This window comes from Orbicella faveolata, unplaced genomic scaffold (assembly GCF_042242905.1).
Source record: "Orbicella faveolata isolate gen_17 unplaced genomic scaffold, um_ofav_v1 contig_2, whole genome shotgun sequence".
Classification (NCBI taxonomy): Eukaryota; Metazoa; Cnidaria; class Anthozoa; order Scleractinia; family Merulinidae; genus Orbicella; species Orbicella faveolata.
Genome location: NW_028301547.1, coordinates 5,164,036 through 5,180,419, shown reverse-complemented (window position 1 = coordinate 5,180,419; position 16,384 = coordinate 5,164,036). Strand labels below are relative to the sequence as shown.

At 38.0% G+C, this 16,384-nt stretch overlaps 1 protein-coding gene across 1 annotated transcript; it reads right to left on the bottom strand.

The window, feature by feature from the left end:
* Positions 1-513: 513 nt before the first annotated feature.
* Positions 514-16,209, bottom strand: LOC110044563 (uncharacterized). The gene is made up of 17 exons (XM_020750130.2): positions 16,076-16,209; positions 13,656-13,996; positions 12,945-13,024; positions 12,380-12,499; positions 10,950-11,415; positions 10,378-10,440; positions 10,211-10,267; positions 9,744-9,899; positions 9,201-9,263; positions 7,101-8,114; positions 6,575-6,633; positions 6,033-6,231; positions 5,668-5,736; positions 4,640-4,974; positions 4,027-4,078; positions 3,688-3,799; positions 514-2,979 (listed from the first exon to the last, which is right to left on the bottom strand). The coding sequence occupies exons 3-17, from the start codon at positions 12,996-12,998 to the stop codon at positions 2,823-2,825; spliced, it is 2,976 nt and encodes a 991-aa protein (XP_020605789.2). The 5' UTR covers positions 12,999-13,024; positions 13,656-13,996; positions 16,076-16,209; the 3' UTR covers positions 514-2,822.
* Positions 16,210-16,384: the final 175 nt, after the last annotated feature.

Sequence of the window (16,384 nt, the reverse complement as noted above, 5' to 3'; positions counted from 1 at the left end):
TCGAGGTTCCACCGTATATGAGCCATTATACCAAATATTTCAGTCTGGAACAACAAGCATGTTAAAGAGGTCGATAAACCAAGTTCCCTTATCTTAATCCTGTTTATGTATAAACCCGATTCGTGTCGTCAAGCGGAGAAATAAAAAATACGTCCCCCCCTCCCCCCAAAAAAAGAAACAAAAGCAAAAAAACAAATACAAAAAAAACTTTACCAACGCCCTTGTTCCTCTAATAATTAATTCAGACTAGTCTTGGACAATCTGTAAAATAATAAACTTGGAAATAATCAGAACGGAGAGCTGACGGAAGTCTGCCCACAACCTTTCTAAAGACGCCCATATGCGACTTGAGTTTGCTACACAAAATAACAATTCAAACATTTTTAAATGTTTAAAAAGCTTTAAAAAGCTCTCTTCCAAGATTTTGTTGCCATCACCTTTAGAACTGGTGACTAAAGTAGTTCTTTCAGAAGTACAATACAAACGCAAAAACAAAAGCAACACAAGTACAAGTTGAGCGTCCTTCAAAATTTGGTTAACTTTCAAACATCTCTAGTTACACATGAAATATGATATGGCTTGAACACTTCTTTCTCAAACCCTTAAGTTGTAAGATCAACTGATTAAAAAACAGCTTATGCTCTACACTCGAAAATATTGTTTTTCCGTTGTTTTCCCATTTCTTTTCAGGTTATTTATTGTTGGTAGGTGCAATGAATTAAGAACGTTTCTTGACAGTTAAGTTAGTAAAATAGGAAAGAAACAGCTAATTCAACTTGAAAAGATTGTTCTTCCGTTGTTTTCCCATTTCAGGTTATTTATTGTTAGTAGATGCAATGAATTAAGAACGTTTCTTGGCAATTAAGTCAGTAAAATGGGAAAAACTGGATTGCACGTTGCTTTTGATATAACTGCCTTTACGATATCATTTACGCTTTACAATGTTATAAAATCTGTAGCTATTTACATGTAGTGTTGAAATTCTTCATTTCTTAACCAAATCCACGAAACATCTAACCTAACGGTGAAATACTCTTTATTTACAATTTTCTGAAAAAAACTTAAATCAGTGAAATTTGAATCTTTTAACTACAGTACTACTCGAACAGAAATTCTTCTGTAAAATGAAACATTCACAATATATCACTTCCATTTGCACTGCTTCTGATTGATGTCATTTTAACATGTTTTGAACCTCATCTTTAAAAATAAAACCGATATCCTAGCTCTAAACTTGTTTAAGCGCGGTCAATCGTTTCCCAGTTCGGCTGTCCGTATTCTAAACAAGCTTAAACATTAGACGGCAAGCACATCAAATCTGCATTACTTTTTACTGACGAACAATTCTTCACATCCATATGGTAGAACTCTTTTCCAACGGCAAACCTAACAATAAAGAACTGTCTTCATATTGTCTTCATCTGACAAGTTTCTCTTACAACAGGCTGTAAGTCCACTCTGGTTGAAACGTTCAATGGCGGGATGACACGTTACGTTACTTAGTAACGTCATCGACAAAAATATCGCCGGCCCAGATCTTATTCACTAGCTGTTTCTGGATTCTCTTGTGAAAGTCTTAACTTGATCAGTAAACAGTGTAAAAGGCAAGCCATATAATGCCCTCACAATGTCCACGTCTTCCAGGTTATGAGGAAAGGTGTACGTGTAAGGGACGAAATATAAGCTCTCTTCAATCTTCGTTGAATACTCTAATAGGTGGCTAATTTGTTAGGTTTTCTTTGCCGTCAGTTGAATATTTGAATATATGGCAGTTCATAGGTTTTTATTCCATGGATCATATCTTTCTGTCGTACCAACTGGGCTGAGTTGAGAACAGCTATCCAAAGCGTTGTAAATAGTCACGTTCTTGACAATGTTTAGCACAACAACGACCTCAGTAAAATTATCAATCCAAAATGTGTTTCTGACTTGGATTGGAAAAATTGTTTTTGTGACTTCTGACAGACAGCTCTTCACTACAGCGACAAGTTCGCGTAATCAACTTTTCGGAGCGTCTCCATGTGATAAACCAACCAGGACTGCTTCCCTTCGCCAGACAGTTTTAAGTCTTCGTGTGACTAGCGGGTCTGGCGGTTTTGCAAATACTGTGCCTCACCAACACTGATACACGTTTGGCAAGTTGAGCTGTGACAGTACCGAGGGAAGGTTCTTGGAACGTTGCATGTAATTCCAGCAAAACGCGTGTAATATAACCACAGCAGTTTCAGGCAGTATGTTTGAATCACATAGTGAATTAGTATTTACTTCTCAGTTGCCGTGGCTTCACAGTTGTAGTCTGGTGTTTACGCATGTCAGTTGAGCTTACGTTAAATTAAATTTGACAAAATAACGGCCTTATGTCAAGCAGTCAGTCAGGCCAGTAAAACGCTGTATTTGTTTCTGCTTTCACTGATACAAATCAAAGCGAATGTACTTCATGCAAATAACGTGAAGTCATCACTTCCATCTCTTCCTCCGTCTCTGCATGGTAACCTCTTGGAAGTGTATTTTTCACTGGTTAATCATTTCATCGAGTCATCTTTACATCCATTTTACGAATCAAAAAGGTTGGCACTGTATGCTAACTTCTTGAAAGATTTTTCTTCTCCCTTTTTCCATTGGTGGATCATCTCATTAGGCCTTCAGAACACTTGTCTCTCGAGATACAAAGCTTCAACTCTCGATCCTGTTTAGCCCCAGCAAGTTCTTCTTTGTTCCTTCAGAGTACATCTTTCTCACGATACAAAGCTTCATCTTACGATCCCGTTCAACCCTTGCAAGTGTCTTGTTTATTCTGTTTTTTATTGTTTTCGTTTTTCTCTCTAATCATTAATCATCTCGTCCAGCTCCATGAGCAGATCGTCCTCATTCAAGTCCAAATGTTCATCCACGTCTCCATCGTCTTCTCCCAAATAAAAATGAGCATCAATCATATCAATGTCTCCGAAGAAGTCGTCCTTCTTAGACATCTGATTTGCTCTGTAGAAAGAGAAAAACACTGGTAATCAGCGACACATCACGATGCAGTACCAAGGGATATAAGACCGCCTGGTCAACGAAATTCTTACCAGTGAACAAAACATGTTACTCCTACGGTGCCTCTTTTCGCTTCCTGCTGGAATATTGGGGTGAGTTGGGTAGAGGGGGAGGGGGGGGGGGGGGGGGGGAGAAGGGAGGGGAAGTACAAACGATAGGACTTACAAGAATCAATCCCAGGAGGTGTACTTATTTAGTTTGTCTGTTTACTTCCCTTATGCCTCTCATTCTAAACAGAAACGGTGAACATGTATGAAGATTATAAACAGTCCCTGGTTGAGCAAGAAGTACCATTGTTTCGAGCGAACGGTGAAATACGTGAGAACCAAAAAGGTGGCAGGGGAAGAAAGGGCAGGGGAGAAAGGGGTAGGGGGAAAGGGGGCAGGGGAGAAAGGGGTAGGGGGAAAGGGGGCAGGGGGAAAAGGGGCACGGGAAAAAGGGGACAGGGGGAAAAGGAGGGAGGGGGAAAAAAGGGCAGGGGGAAAAGGGGCGGAGGGAAAAAGGGGCGTATTTACATTGGAGGCATGACTTAACATCTGGTCGTTCGCATCTCTTTTCAAAGATTACTTACAGCACATTAGATAAGGACCAACGTTATTATGTGTTTATGTAAGACCAACAAAGAAACAAAGCTTGTTTTGTTTCACTCACATGGCTTGTTTGATCTCATTGTAAGATGGCGGTTCCTTTGATTCCTTTGGTTCCTTGGGTTCAGTTGGCTGTTGCTCCATGGCTTGGTCTGTGTCATCCATTCCATGATGATCTGAGAGGAAATTAATGTGATCACATTATTTTATTTGTAACTTAAAGATGTGCAATGAAGGACCAATATGGAAGTTTACATGTAAAGCGGAAAACTTAAAAATAACTTCCTCCACTTCTTAACACCTTGGACTAGTTCCATCTGATATTATCCATCATATTTTGGCATTTCAGTTTACAGCCCTTTTCACTTTTGTATACAACTGATAACTTCTATTAATGATGTACCTGACAAGGAATCTTGTGGTTTTTGTAGACTGCTGGATATCCCTTCAGGTTCCTAAAAATCAGAAAAAACCGATCATAAGTTTCACTTGTACATCACAAATTAACAGTTATTGGATTAAAACGTGTTTAATTTAACGTTGCATACTAAGCGTTATGGACTGGAAAGTCTTATAACAGAGCCGCAAATGACAACCTTTTCTCAACTCAGGGCCATTTTCAGTAACCCAAGTTTATGGCTGAATTCTATCATGCAACTTGGGAAGAATGGGGTGTTCCAGAGAAGGTGACGTCGGTTAATTGATCTCAATGTTTCTTCACCTCAAAAGGGTGCAAGCAGTAACTTATATGAAACAAGTCCCTATGAAATTAATCAAACTTTTATGGTTGGCTTTTCCTAAAGTAACCTACTAGGTATTTATACACTTCAAGCAGTTTTCAATTGAGTGTCGAAAGTAATCAAACCATTACTTTGATTTTGGTTTTACATGTACTTCGGTTTGAGATTGGCTGAGAAGTCTAATTGATAAGTAACTGGTTTGGTTTGGGCTTTACGACACTTAACTGAAAACCTATCTAGCCTCTTAAAATTTATTTTCCATATTAATGTTTTTACCTGATCCATTCCAGTGGTCTCTGGGCAAGGCTCTGCTTCTTTACTTGCTGAATCCACCAGGATCTTGTCATCAACACCCCGCTGAAGCCCAACACTAGCATCTCTGACCGGAGTCACTTTACTGATATAACTGTCTTTGTCAGGTATGGTTTGATCAGATAGAGGGGGTTCATTCAGCGTCAATGTAAGTCCTGGAGTGACCAAGGATTCAGCTTCACTGGTATCGGGTCGAATGCTGGCTAATTTTGATGTTTCTAAATTGTCACTTGGAACAGCTTGATCCTGTGATTCCTGTTCATTTGGCGTTGCATCTGTTGTACTACTGCTTACATCATCTACACAAAAAAATCAAGTAGATCATTAAAAAAAGAACCCAACTCTTCAGTGAAAATAATAGGCCATTTCCAAGTTATCTTATGCCTTTGTTTTAAAACGAGTCCTAGTGTAAAACCTTTCATATGAAAATGAGTTTGATTTGCATGAAAATGAACCTGTAGGGGAACTTGTTTTCCTATGAATGGTTTTCCACGAAGACTCGTTTTGACATAGAGACCAAAGGCAGCTCAGAAATGGGCTATTTCTATGTCTTCTATATGCAACCAGAGCCTGGTGAGTTGTCCAAAGCAGGAAAGCGATATCCAGGATTAGCATTAACGTCAAGTTCCGTTTTGAAGAACATCAGTTATTAGTAAAATATTCTCTTATCTTTAACACATATACATACAAAATCGTAAAGTACGGACATTGTCAAACTGTAAATAACACACTTGTGCTGAAAAACGTTTTAAAACTTGAGAAAATGAAACTTTGTTCTATTTTTTAAATCCCACATTTATGTCTAACACAGACTGTACTTTGTTCCTGATGGTTGCTACTGTATTTTGACAACTTATATTAAATAACTTATTTTAGTAGACAAGCTTTTTGTTTCCTTAGAATTGTTAACTGTGACAAATAGTGTAATGGGAGAAACAAAGAAGAGTAGAATTTCACTGAAAGGAAAAACAAACAAACAAAGGTAAGCTCGCCTTCTTTAGCTTTCACTTTGGAAGTTCCCTGTGTCCAAACCTTGATCTTTCTTGGTTTTATCACATGTGCTAAAAAAAGTAACACTAATTAACTGGGAATTCCTCTCTATGCATTGCAACAGGAAATTCAAGGAAACACGTAAGGAGAATGAATAAAATGATCACCTAAGATACATCTATCTTGATTTAGCAAACATATTCTCCCAAGCTGATCCTGGGTTTACTTCTCCCCCAGTTAATGTTGCTTTTATTGGCATCACAAGGGAAGAGCCAAAATGTTCGCAGAGTAGTGATAAAACACCTTGACCAATTGACATTGTTTTTGCCCTTGAAAACTCATGCACACAACTTATTCACTCACTTACCTCTAGCAGTTTTCAGAGGCATGGTCTGTTGACTTTTTCTCAAAACATTGTTGCGTCTGTTTTCTTCTTGATCAGGTACGTCTTTACTCTTTTGAATCTCAATATTCTCCTGAGATGCTCGTTGTCTCTTCTCAGCCATGATTTCATGAAAGCTTTTCACCTTGACTTCCTGTGTTCCGAGACGCTCAGCTGCCGCAGCCTGATTGAAAAACAGAATTGTAGTAAAAGAAATTTATAAACAGTTGCTTGCTTTTTGACTAAAACAAAGTCACCTCTGCCCTACTGCCAGGGTGACCAATAAGTTACAACAGTTTATCCTGATCAAAATACATGTACAACACCTTCTCATTTGTGAAAAGTGCAGTTCCTTAATTACTGGATAATTTTGCTTTTTTAACATTTATTTTGGATTCTTCTTATGGAGACAGCCACAATTGCTTATCTTTCATTTGTAAAGATGTTGAAAAATATGCTGAAATTTGTACCCAAACAATGTAACATATGGCTTCTAATTTCTTATGACCAACAAAAGATGTTTTTACCTTTTTCAAGTTAATCTGCTGTGACTTGTTGTCATCCTTCGTAGCTGTGGAGGACACACCTGAAAATAGAAGAATGAAATAAAAAGATTGAGATGGATCTGAGGGCCACACAGCGTTGTTGATTCTCCAAACCTACTCTGTTTTAAAGCTGTTAGTAAGGACCTTTAGATGAAAGAACAAGTTCTCGCTGAATACCCCTTGTGTAGCCAGTGATATTCTAGGAATGAGAGTGGTGTGGCATTCTTGACTTTGCATTTTAGGATTTAAACTTTATATTCTCACTACAGTCTTGTACTCTAATCTCAAAGTCTCTACATAAGAGGAGAAAAGGGGTGTGTGGGGGTGGGGGGGGGGGGGGAGGGACTTCTTCAAAGATCGACTGACTAGTATGCAGACAGATACCAAAGTGTTTGCACAGTCACAAAATTAAGTCTTTGATCATATAAGTGTCCAGAAACAAAGATCTTCAACATGGAGTCATCCTAAGAAGGCATATTGCCGAACTTAATAATAAAACAAGACTCACCATTCTCTTTGCTGTCTTTACTTGGACTTGTTCCATCCATGACATACACTGTTCTTTTCCTGGTAGGTTTTACTTTGCTTACAGTGCTCTCCACACCTGATGACGACACAACCTTTGCATCCTTGTCACTGTCACCAGATGATTTCCGCACTATCCTTTTCAACCTCTTTGGAGGGATTGACGTCACTGCTGAAGTGCTGCTGTTTACCTGCCCTGGAACACTAGCCGTCACTTCTGCACTTACATCTTCAGAGGATTCTCTCAACCCTTCTGCTTTCCTTTTCCTTTTTTCCTGCATTATTTCCTCGAATGATTTCACTCTAACTTCTTGAAAGGGAGACGGAGGTTCATTAGCACTTACTTTCTCTTCACCACCTTGACCGTCTTCAGCATTTGCTGAAATCCCTTTTGTTGCAACTGACTTTTCAGTGGAAGATTCAACACTGTTGTTGTCTTTATTGCTGATTGAAATCTTATTTGTTTTGATAACTTTCTTCGCTGGAGATTTTTGGCCACTTGTGGAGACCTTTCTTGAGGCAGTTGACTTTTCTGTTGAGGAATCAATGCTTTTGTTGTCTTTTCCATCTAATGAAGCAGGTTCTTCATTATTTCCAGATTCAATTACTCCAGCCACTACCTCCTCTGCCCTTTCACTCTCCTCAACAACATCATTCAACTTCTCTTCTGCTTTGCCCTCACTGTTGTCTTTCTGTACTTTGCCCTGTGCTCTTCTCTCTTCAAGTTTCTTCAGTGCTTTTTCACGCAATATCTCCTCCAGTGTTTTGACTTTAATTCCAGGACTACTCGCATCTTTTGTCTCATCAGGCCTTTCTTCTTCCTTATCAGATTTTTCTTTTGCACTTTCATCTTTGCCAATGGATGAACTGCTTTTTCTTTCTTGATTACTGTCCTTCCTGTCTTGTTCCTCATTATCCCTCCTTTCTCGTCCCTCATTTTCATCTCTTGACCGTTTGGAAGGTTTTCTTTTTGCCCTAGACTTTTCTCGTTCAGCCTCTGCACAAACACCAACAAAATGATCTGTGAATAGTTTGCACATTGACAGCTTACCAGGGCTCGAAATTGCGACTCACTGGTCGCCAATGCGACCAAAAATTGAGCACTGGCGACTAAATTTTCAGAACTGGTCGCCAGCTGGCGACTCGCGTTTTGTCCGATAACTAAAGAAAACCACGACACAACTTTTGTTTTTAAATCTTTATATTAGGAAATCAATTGGATATGGTAGCTAGTATACAACTCACCTTTCCATCCCCAGTAAAATAATGTCTGAATATTACACGATAATTGAAAAAATTGAATGTATTTCGACACGTCGATACTACGTTCACGGCGCGCCATTAGTTTCAGCGGCTTCTTCCGAAACTGGGATCGCAGACGCACTTCAACGCCATGTGCTTTTCATTTGCCGCGAAAATGGCGGCAGATACCAATATTAGTTGAAGAATTACGCGAGCGAAAGGCGTCGAGGAAAGCAAGTACAAAATAAAGAACGGCATTTCGAAGAAGTAGCAAAGGGAAAATACGCAAGGACCCGTGTTTGTCTCACAATGAAAACCCCGCACTTAAAACGTTTTATGCTTCGCTTCATTTAAAATGACTGTGGAGACAACCACCACCTTAGGAGCAGAGACATATCACCTGAGAACAAGGGTAGCTTTATAACTAAGTGTTACTTGTGTTGTTTCTAATTGTTTTCGCTCTTCAATTGTGACTTTTTTTGCATGCAAAGTAACGTATAAAATCGAGTTCTTGTGTAAGTTATATACAAAATAAGTTGGCGACCAAAATTTACGATCTGGCGACCAAAATTTTTCCGTTAGTCGCCAGCTGGCTCCCGAACGAAAAAGTTAATTTCAAGCCCTGCTTACTGTGATTGTAATGTTACTACAGGGCAACAACCACTAGACCACAGTCTATTATACTTGAACAGCTGTTTATGGCTAGGTTTTCTTCACGTGCAGTGTCATGATCTATATATTGTGAATTGAAAAATACTAGTCATGTTACAAAATTGTAATTTATATATAAAAAAAAAAGAAAAACAGTACATCTAGACAGGTAGAAACTTCATATTATTACCTGCTGAAGCCTTATTCTTGTCTCTAGTCCCTTCAGGTCTTTTACGTTCACCACTCCTGTACCCTGCAAATAAAAAAACAAATTCATAATTATTAAAACGCATAATTACTGACACGTTCTGCTTAACCTGTTGAAGAAACCAAAATCAATCAATAAGACAGGACAAATGAAATAAAAGCATACTCCAATAAAAGTGATGTTCAAGGAGCTCATGGCATTTGGAACTATTTTGGCCATCTGCAAAATTACCTTTAAGTTGAAGGGAATCTGAAAATGATAGTTTATGAAAATGGAAAAACACCAAAGCAATAACAGTATACCATAAAGGAACAACGATGATTAAGGATGGAGAAAATTAACAGGGATTACAAATGGTGAACTTGAAAAAATGATGAGCCAAAAAAAGATGTACAAACCATAACATAGTTCGACCTTCCATGAGAAATTTGCAGCAATTTACACATGAAAATGATTTACCAGCTTATTCACAATCATTTCACCTATATTTTCCTACACAAAAATAAACTCCTTATTGCAACTCACTCTGATGACTTTGTTTGTTGGATTGCTGTTTTCTGCTGCTACATATCTCTCTTCTATTACTTGCGAAGACTTCTCGCTGCGAACTGCTACGCACTCTCCGATGAGACGATCTTCTCCTCTCCTCATCACTGTCACTGCTAGAGAATGAGTCTGAATCTAACAGACAAGAAGGGGTCAGGTTTTATACCAACAAGTAATACTCTTGTATCTAATTCCCTATTTCCATGTGCAACTCTTGACTGAATTTGAGAACACTCCAAAGTTTACACAGTGAGGTTTCACTCAGACAGGAAGTTTTGAGTGTTTATATCATGCTTCATAAACATAAACGGGTACATTTTTTATTCATCTAAGGCAAGACAATATTCAAAGGATATCACTGTGTGACTTAGTAATTTAATCAGTGTGTAATTGTGTATCTTTAACAAATATTTTTCAAAAAGACTTTGCACATATGCATACAATACCTTGATGATCAAATTTGTCTTCGGGAATTTTATTTGGCAGGAATGGCATTGCTGACCCTGGAAAAAAAAAGAAAATTGAGCCTAACAATGCTTAAATCTGGCTCTAAGAGTGATCAAAATTTAATACAAACTCAACAAGCAGAACAAATTTAATGTTGTTTTCTTACCTTCTGGTCTTCCTGTGTACATAAGCGGATGATGATGATATGGCTGCTGAGGTGTTGGGATGCCTGTAAAGAAAATCAAATGATATGAAGTCAACATATAATTCATGTCAAGTTTTGCTATTCAAATCCTACCTCCAGTAATGTACTGGTAGAGATAAAGAGAAGTTCAGGCTCTAGCATGGGACAGTAACAGTGGGAGATTTGTACTACATAGGACCTATTTGTAAACCATTCATGGTTAAAGGAGCTATGTCACAGTTTGTTTAACCTAAATTTTTCAAGTTCTATGTTTGTAATCTGAGGTAATCTTTTCCATCCTTTTAACTATCCTTGTTCCTTTGTGGTTTATCATTACCTCTTTGGTGTTTTTCCATCGCAATAAAATGCTATTTTCAGGTTTTCTTCAACTTAAAGGTAATTTTGTACGTGACCAGAATAACCCAAAATACCACAACTGAGCTCCTTTAAACTGAACTAAATGTAAAAGTGTTTTGTCTCGTGGTTTGACAAATCGGCGCTAATCAGTTTCAACCAGGAAAATAAGTACGTGATGTATTTTTTCTGGTCCATACCTCCGCCATATCCCACTGGAACCCCTGAAAGTATGGGTGGGAATCCCCTGCCTGCTTGCATTGGCTGTACCATCCCTGATGGTCGTGGAGGGCCAGTGAACTGAGGAGTCCTGATCATCTGAGGTGGCCGGGGTACTAACATTGGCCTGCTTGTGGCTGCAGGATAAGGGATGGGTGCTACAGGTTGTCTTGGTATAGCGACATTTTGCTGCATAGGTGGCCTTAGTCTCGGAGGACTTGATATGGTGGGTATCTTCCTCACTTCTTGTTTGCCAGCTGAAGAAGGGGCAACAGGGACAGGTGCGACTGGGCGGGGCTGAGCCTGACGTATCACAGGAGTAACTCCAGCGACATTTATGGCTGGGCGTTCACTGGGTCGTGGTTTGGTGTGTAGAAAGGGACAAAATGGCTTCAGACAACCAGTTGGCTGGGACTCCCAGTAACATGGGGTTTGAGATCTGTGTTTCTGTTAATGTAACAAAAATATTACATTATTTAATTAATTTCTAGACAGGTAAGGTAAAGTACATTCAAACCCTAGGGGTTCGAGGAAACTTTCAGATTCTTAAGCATGAAGGACAACTACCATCTGGAACTCATTGGACCTTACTTTAAAACTCAGTAGAACTATTTCAATTTTTAAAAATGCATTGAAACATAAATTAATTGTAGAGTTTTTAAATTCGTGATTATCTAAATCAGAATGTAATATTATTAATTTTAGTATATTAGTATTTAATTGTAGTATTGTACCATATTGTCTTCGAAAAGCCCCCATGGGGAAAGATAATAAGGGATGTATTAAAAATATGTATGTATGTTTTAAGCAAGTGGGAATATCGCTACTACCCCTAGATACTCCTCTCAGTACCCCTCCTTCCTAACATTTCATCAAATTTTCCCAAACAAATACTGTGGTTTTTGAAGCTGGTAGATGGGAAAGGTTCCACAAGTTAAAGCCTTTTCATTGCTTTCAATTATATATTTAAATTGACTGGGAGCTGTCCTGGTGCAGCAACTGCCAAAAAGAAAGGCCCATAACAACTTCCTCTCTTTTGGGTCAAGTTTTGAAAACTTCCTATACTACAGTTACACGTAGTGATTCACAATGTTCAGAATACCTACTGCAGCTCCGGTGGGTGCTGGATGTTATTAAAAGCACTCTCTTTAATAATTATTACAGAATTGGTCTTTAGAGGGAATTATATACAGATGTATATAAACGAGTTGATTTGCAGATCTGTTTTCAGAGTGCTCAATAGTAAACTAGAGCGTGATTGTAACAGATATATATGTATTTTGTGAACTAAATAACAAGGAAGTGGTAAGAACTTCTACTGTACATGTACGTTGATTGGATAAAATCACGTCATTGTTCTTTTTGCGAGAACAACAGTATAAAATGCACTGATAAACAGCAACTACTGTACCTCGATCATCATATGCCTGAAATTGCAGACTGACTTTGAGCATCTTCCTTTCTCCCATTGTTCACAAGTAATCTCATTTCCTAATGCAGCTGGTTCATGTCGGAATGGACATTCATCTCCCTAGAAAAATCAATGTTAATCAAACTTAAGGTACTGAGCATCCATTATCATTTGCCACTTGCTGGCAGAAACAAAGTACATTCATGAGTGGCCCGTCTTATCTATCTCATTAAGCAGACACTGTACCGACTGTAATCTATATACCTTGGGCAACATTCATGAAGCTCTTCTGCAAGTATTCTAAGATGCTTACCAATAAACTTTAATTTGCATTTAAACAACACTTAAAAAGCATCTTAAACCAACATGACCCTGTGAATCTGGCACCAAGAGTAAGTCAAAACAATATCCTTGAAAAGTTTGCACATGTATGTGGTATGTGTATGAATATTTCACAAGATCCTCTTGTAAATTAGTCATGTTCACTCATACAGATGTTGATTTTTTTTTTTCACTTCCTCCTTCATTTCAGCTGTTTACCTCCTGCTGAATTTCTATTACTTACCTTTGTACAGGTGGAGTAGTAAAAGAAATAACAGTCATCCCCTTGTGATGTCATCACTAAACTATGTCACTTGGTTTTGGCTGAAAGAAACATGTCAGCAGCAATATAATTTAAAGCAAACAGAAGCCATCAACTTACAACACAGGGCATATGATGCTTACATGACTGTATGTTTTACCACTGCACAACATGAGGGACATTCAAAGATATGAGAATTTTATGAAATGTTCAACCTACTGTATTAAAATCACAAGCAGGATTGGGATAGGATAGGGAATCAGGTGTCATATTTTTTTTTTAAAAAAAACGTACTTATGATTCTGAATTACTAGACAAGTGTAGACGTTGTATTATTATGAGCCAAAAACTAGTTTTCATAGTTTTCTCATAGTTTTTCTTTGGATACCCAGGTTTTTGATCAAGATGCCTCTTGTGAGATGATACAGTCCTTAATTTTAACAACCTGCCAATCATTTCCTCTTGGTTTAAAAGGCTTATTTCTATGATATGGAGCCAAGGAAAATGAGAGCCCCAGAGAGAATGGGCAGGGCTTCAAGCCAAATTAAACTACACTCTTGGCTACTCTCATTCCCACCATAACATTACAATTATAACAAATGTATTGTTACTTTCAGAGGGTTGCTACTGTTGGAGATCACTATGGTTAGAATGTTACAGTAGGTAAAATACACGTAGTTAGTTTTTTCTCACCTGATTCTCCCAGCTATCCTGTGAAGACTGAAGAATCCAGAATGCAACAACTCAGGTTAATTACAATGAAGACCTCAAATCTAATGTAGCCAGGAGAATGTGCACCCAAGCAGCTCCCAATAATAACAGTTACTGGTAAGATTTTTCACACTTCATAAGCTCAAAGCCCATTGATGTCATTTACAGCTGGGGTGATGACAATAACTTAAATTCCAAAGGGATGATCTCTTGTAAACAAGCACATTATTCAATTGTTGAATGCACTGATCTTGAATTGTCCTTCAAATGTTGATCTTCTGCACTTCTCAAGTTAAGTCACAAGTCTTCTTTTTAAGCCCTGGCTAATAAAATACAAGCTGATGGCAACACATTCTTCCAATCAATCCTCCATTGAAGCGGCTCTGACTCCTTGAACTGTATCCTTGGAGTGCATAGCCCAAGCGAGGTGAAAGCAAGTCCATGATTCAATTTAATTACAGGGTAAAATAATTGTCTCTCAATCCAAGGAGTCCAGTGAAATGATCTTTAGTTAAAACCTACAACTCCTTTCTATTTCACAAGGGGGTCGGCATGGCACATCCACTAAATAAGAACTTTCAAAATGCCACAGATTGCTTCATGATAAAAATCACGATTAATTATCTCCCTCCCTTAACAGTAAGAGATAATTCCAAATTGAATCACCTTGTTGCCCCATACACAATTAAGTAATCTTACAGGTAAGGTGATCTAGGTATATAACATGTACATTTTTATAGCCCCCTCAGCACACAAAAGCACAAAATATTTTTGACTACTGTTGAAAAACAATTGCATAAACAGACAAGTAACTGACATGTAGCTTTGAAAACATTCATGTGTAATAATGCCAATTTAGTAAGTTATATGCACTGCAATGGCCTTTCTATAGCTAACCATCTATAAGCAGTCCATGTCAAATACATGCTGCATGGAAGGTGTTTTTTTTTTTCGTTTGTTGCAATAAGCACCCCTAGTAGAATAAGTAGCATATTATGCAATATGTGGACCACTTCCAATATAACATACCCATTAAAAAGTTTAGCTCCGATGAAAGGTATAGTGTAGTAAAGATTTCTATTCAAAAGTAAACCCCAAGCTCTAATCATATCATTCCTGACAGCAAACAATTTCTATACATTGAGACACTGACATGAGAGATGAATCCACGTACATCATGCATAATAAGTGAATCAATTTGTTTTTTCAAATCAGGTACACCTAAACTTTAGTAAGTACCGGTATACTGTAAAATAAGTCAGGGATATTAAGTTATCTACTGTAGGTCCAATCCTATTTTAGGTATTTTTTTTCAAAACCTTTCTGCCACTGAATGTTCAATGATTAATGATTTTTTAAAAATCTTCAAGATGTTAATTCCCACAATCCCTCTAATAATGACAACTTTATCATGTTGTATCACTACAGGGACTAAGGAAAACTGAAGCTTGAACGTTCTTATTTCTCTTTGTCACTATCAAATAAGCAGTACAAATGAATATTTAAGATAACAAAAGTGTTAGTTACAACACAGAAAACACATCTGCTACATGTGAAGCTGTACCACAAAATTAATGGGACAAAATTACAATATTACAAGGACTGAAATGCATCTGCAGATGGCATTCTATCATAACACGAATTGAATTGTTTTCTGCCTGTTTTTAAAAGGAACTCACAGATCTGGTACCTTTGAACTCTTGATCAACATATATATGTAAATGACATTTTTCATGCATGAACTTTGACTATACAACATATTGTTGGGGCTGTCCTGGGAAACACCATCACCACCAAAAACACCAGGGGATCTTCAAGATCTTGCCCTCCTTGCACCAATATTGATTACCATTGACTCAATCATGTTAGCTCAGGTGAAGTTTCCTTCTGGTTTTAACCATTCAATCTTAAATTTTCCTCGTGAGAAATCCACGTTTAGATACGTACACACGCTACAGCGATATACAACGTACACACAATCACAACAATCATCGATCCTAAGGAGGAACAAAATTAAATAAAAAGGCAAGCAGCCAACGTGGTGACGAACTGAACATGTTTTGTATGTAGAAGGAACTTAGACCAATTAAATTTTTTTCTGAAATTGTCGACTGATTGTGAGGCGACTGTAGCACAGATGATCCACACAGAAAAGTTTACACTAAAGCTTAAATCGCGCACTTCAGCACCAATATAGATACTCGAGGCCAAAAGATCGTCGAAATTTCAAAATAAAACTTTTTGTTCATTCATTAATAATATGAAAACATTAAAAATATGAGCAAGCGAACGCGCAATCGACAAGATATTCAGCTAGATGTAAGCTGATGTAAGGAAAGTCGCAGACAAACAGGAATCACCTATAGGGAACAAACCAAAAACACATAAAAAAGGTTGGTTACTTCGAATTCTTCCGTGGAGACTTGAACGGATGGCTTCTGGACGCTGGGATCCTGAAAAAATCTTGCTTTATCTTTCGACCATTTACCCCACGCTTTCAAGATGGCGGCGTCCTTACGTTGACAAATTTTTGAGTAGGGGAGGGGTGGGGAAATTGTCAACTTTTCATTAAAAAGCGGAAAGGCGGAAACTTGAAAGCGAGGCTACTCACCGGGGATCGGTTGATTGGCGAGGGGAGAGTAGGATTTATATCATTTCTGAAATACAAAATTTTATTAATAGGGAATGATGTATTCAACACCCACTAGAGA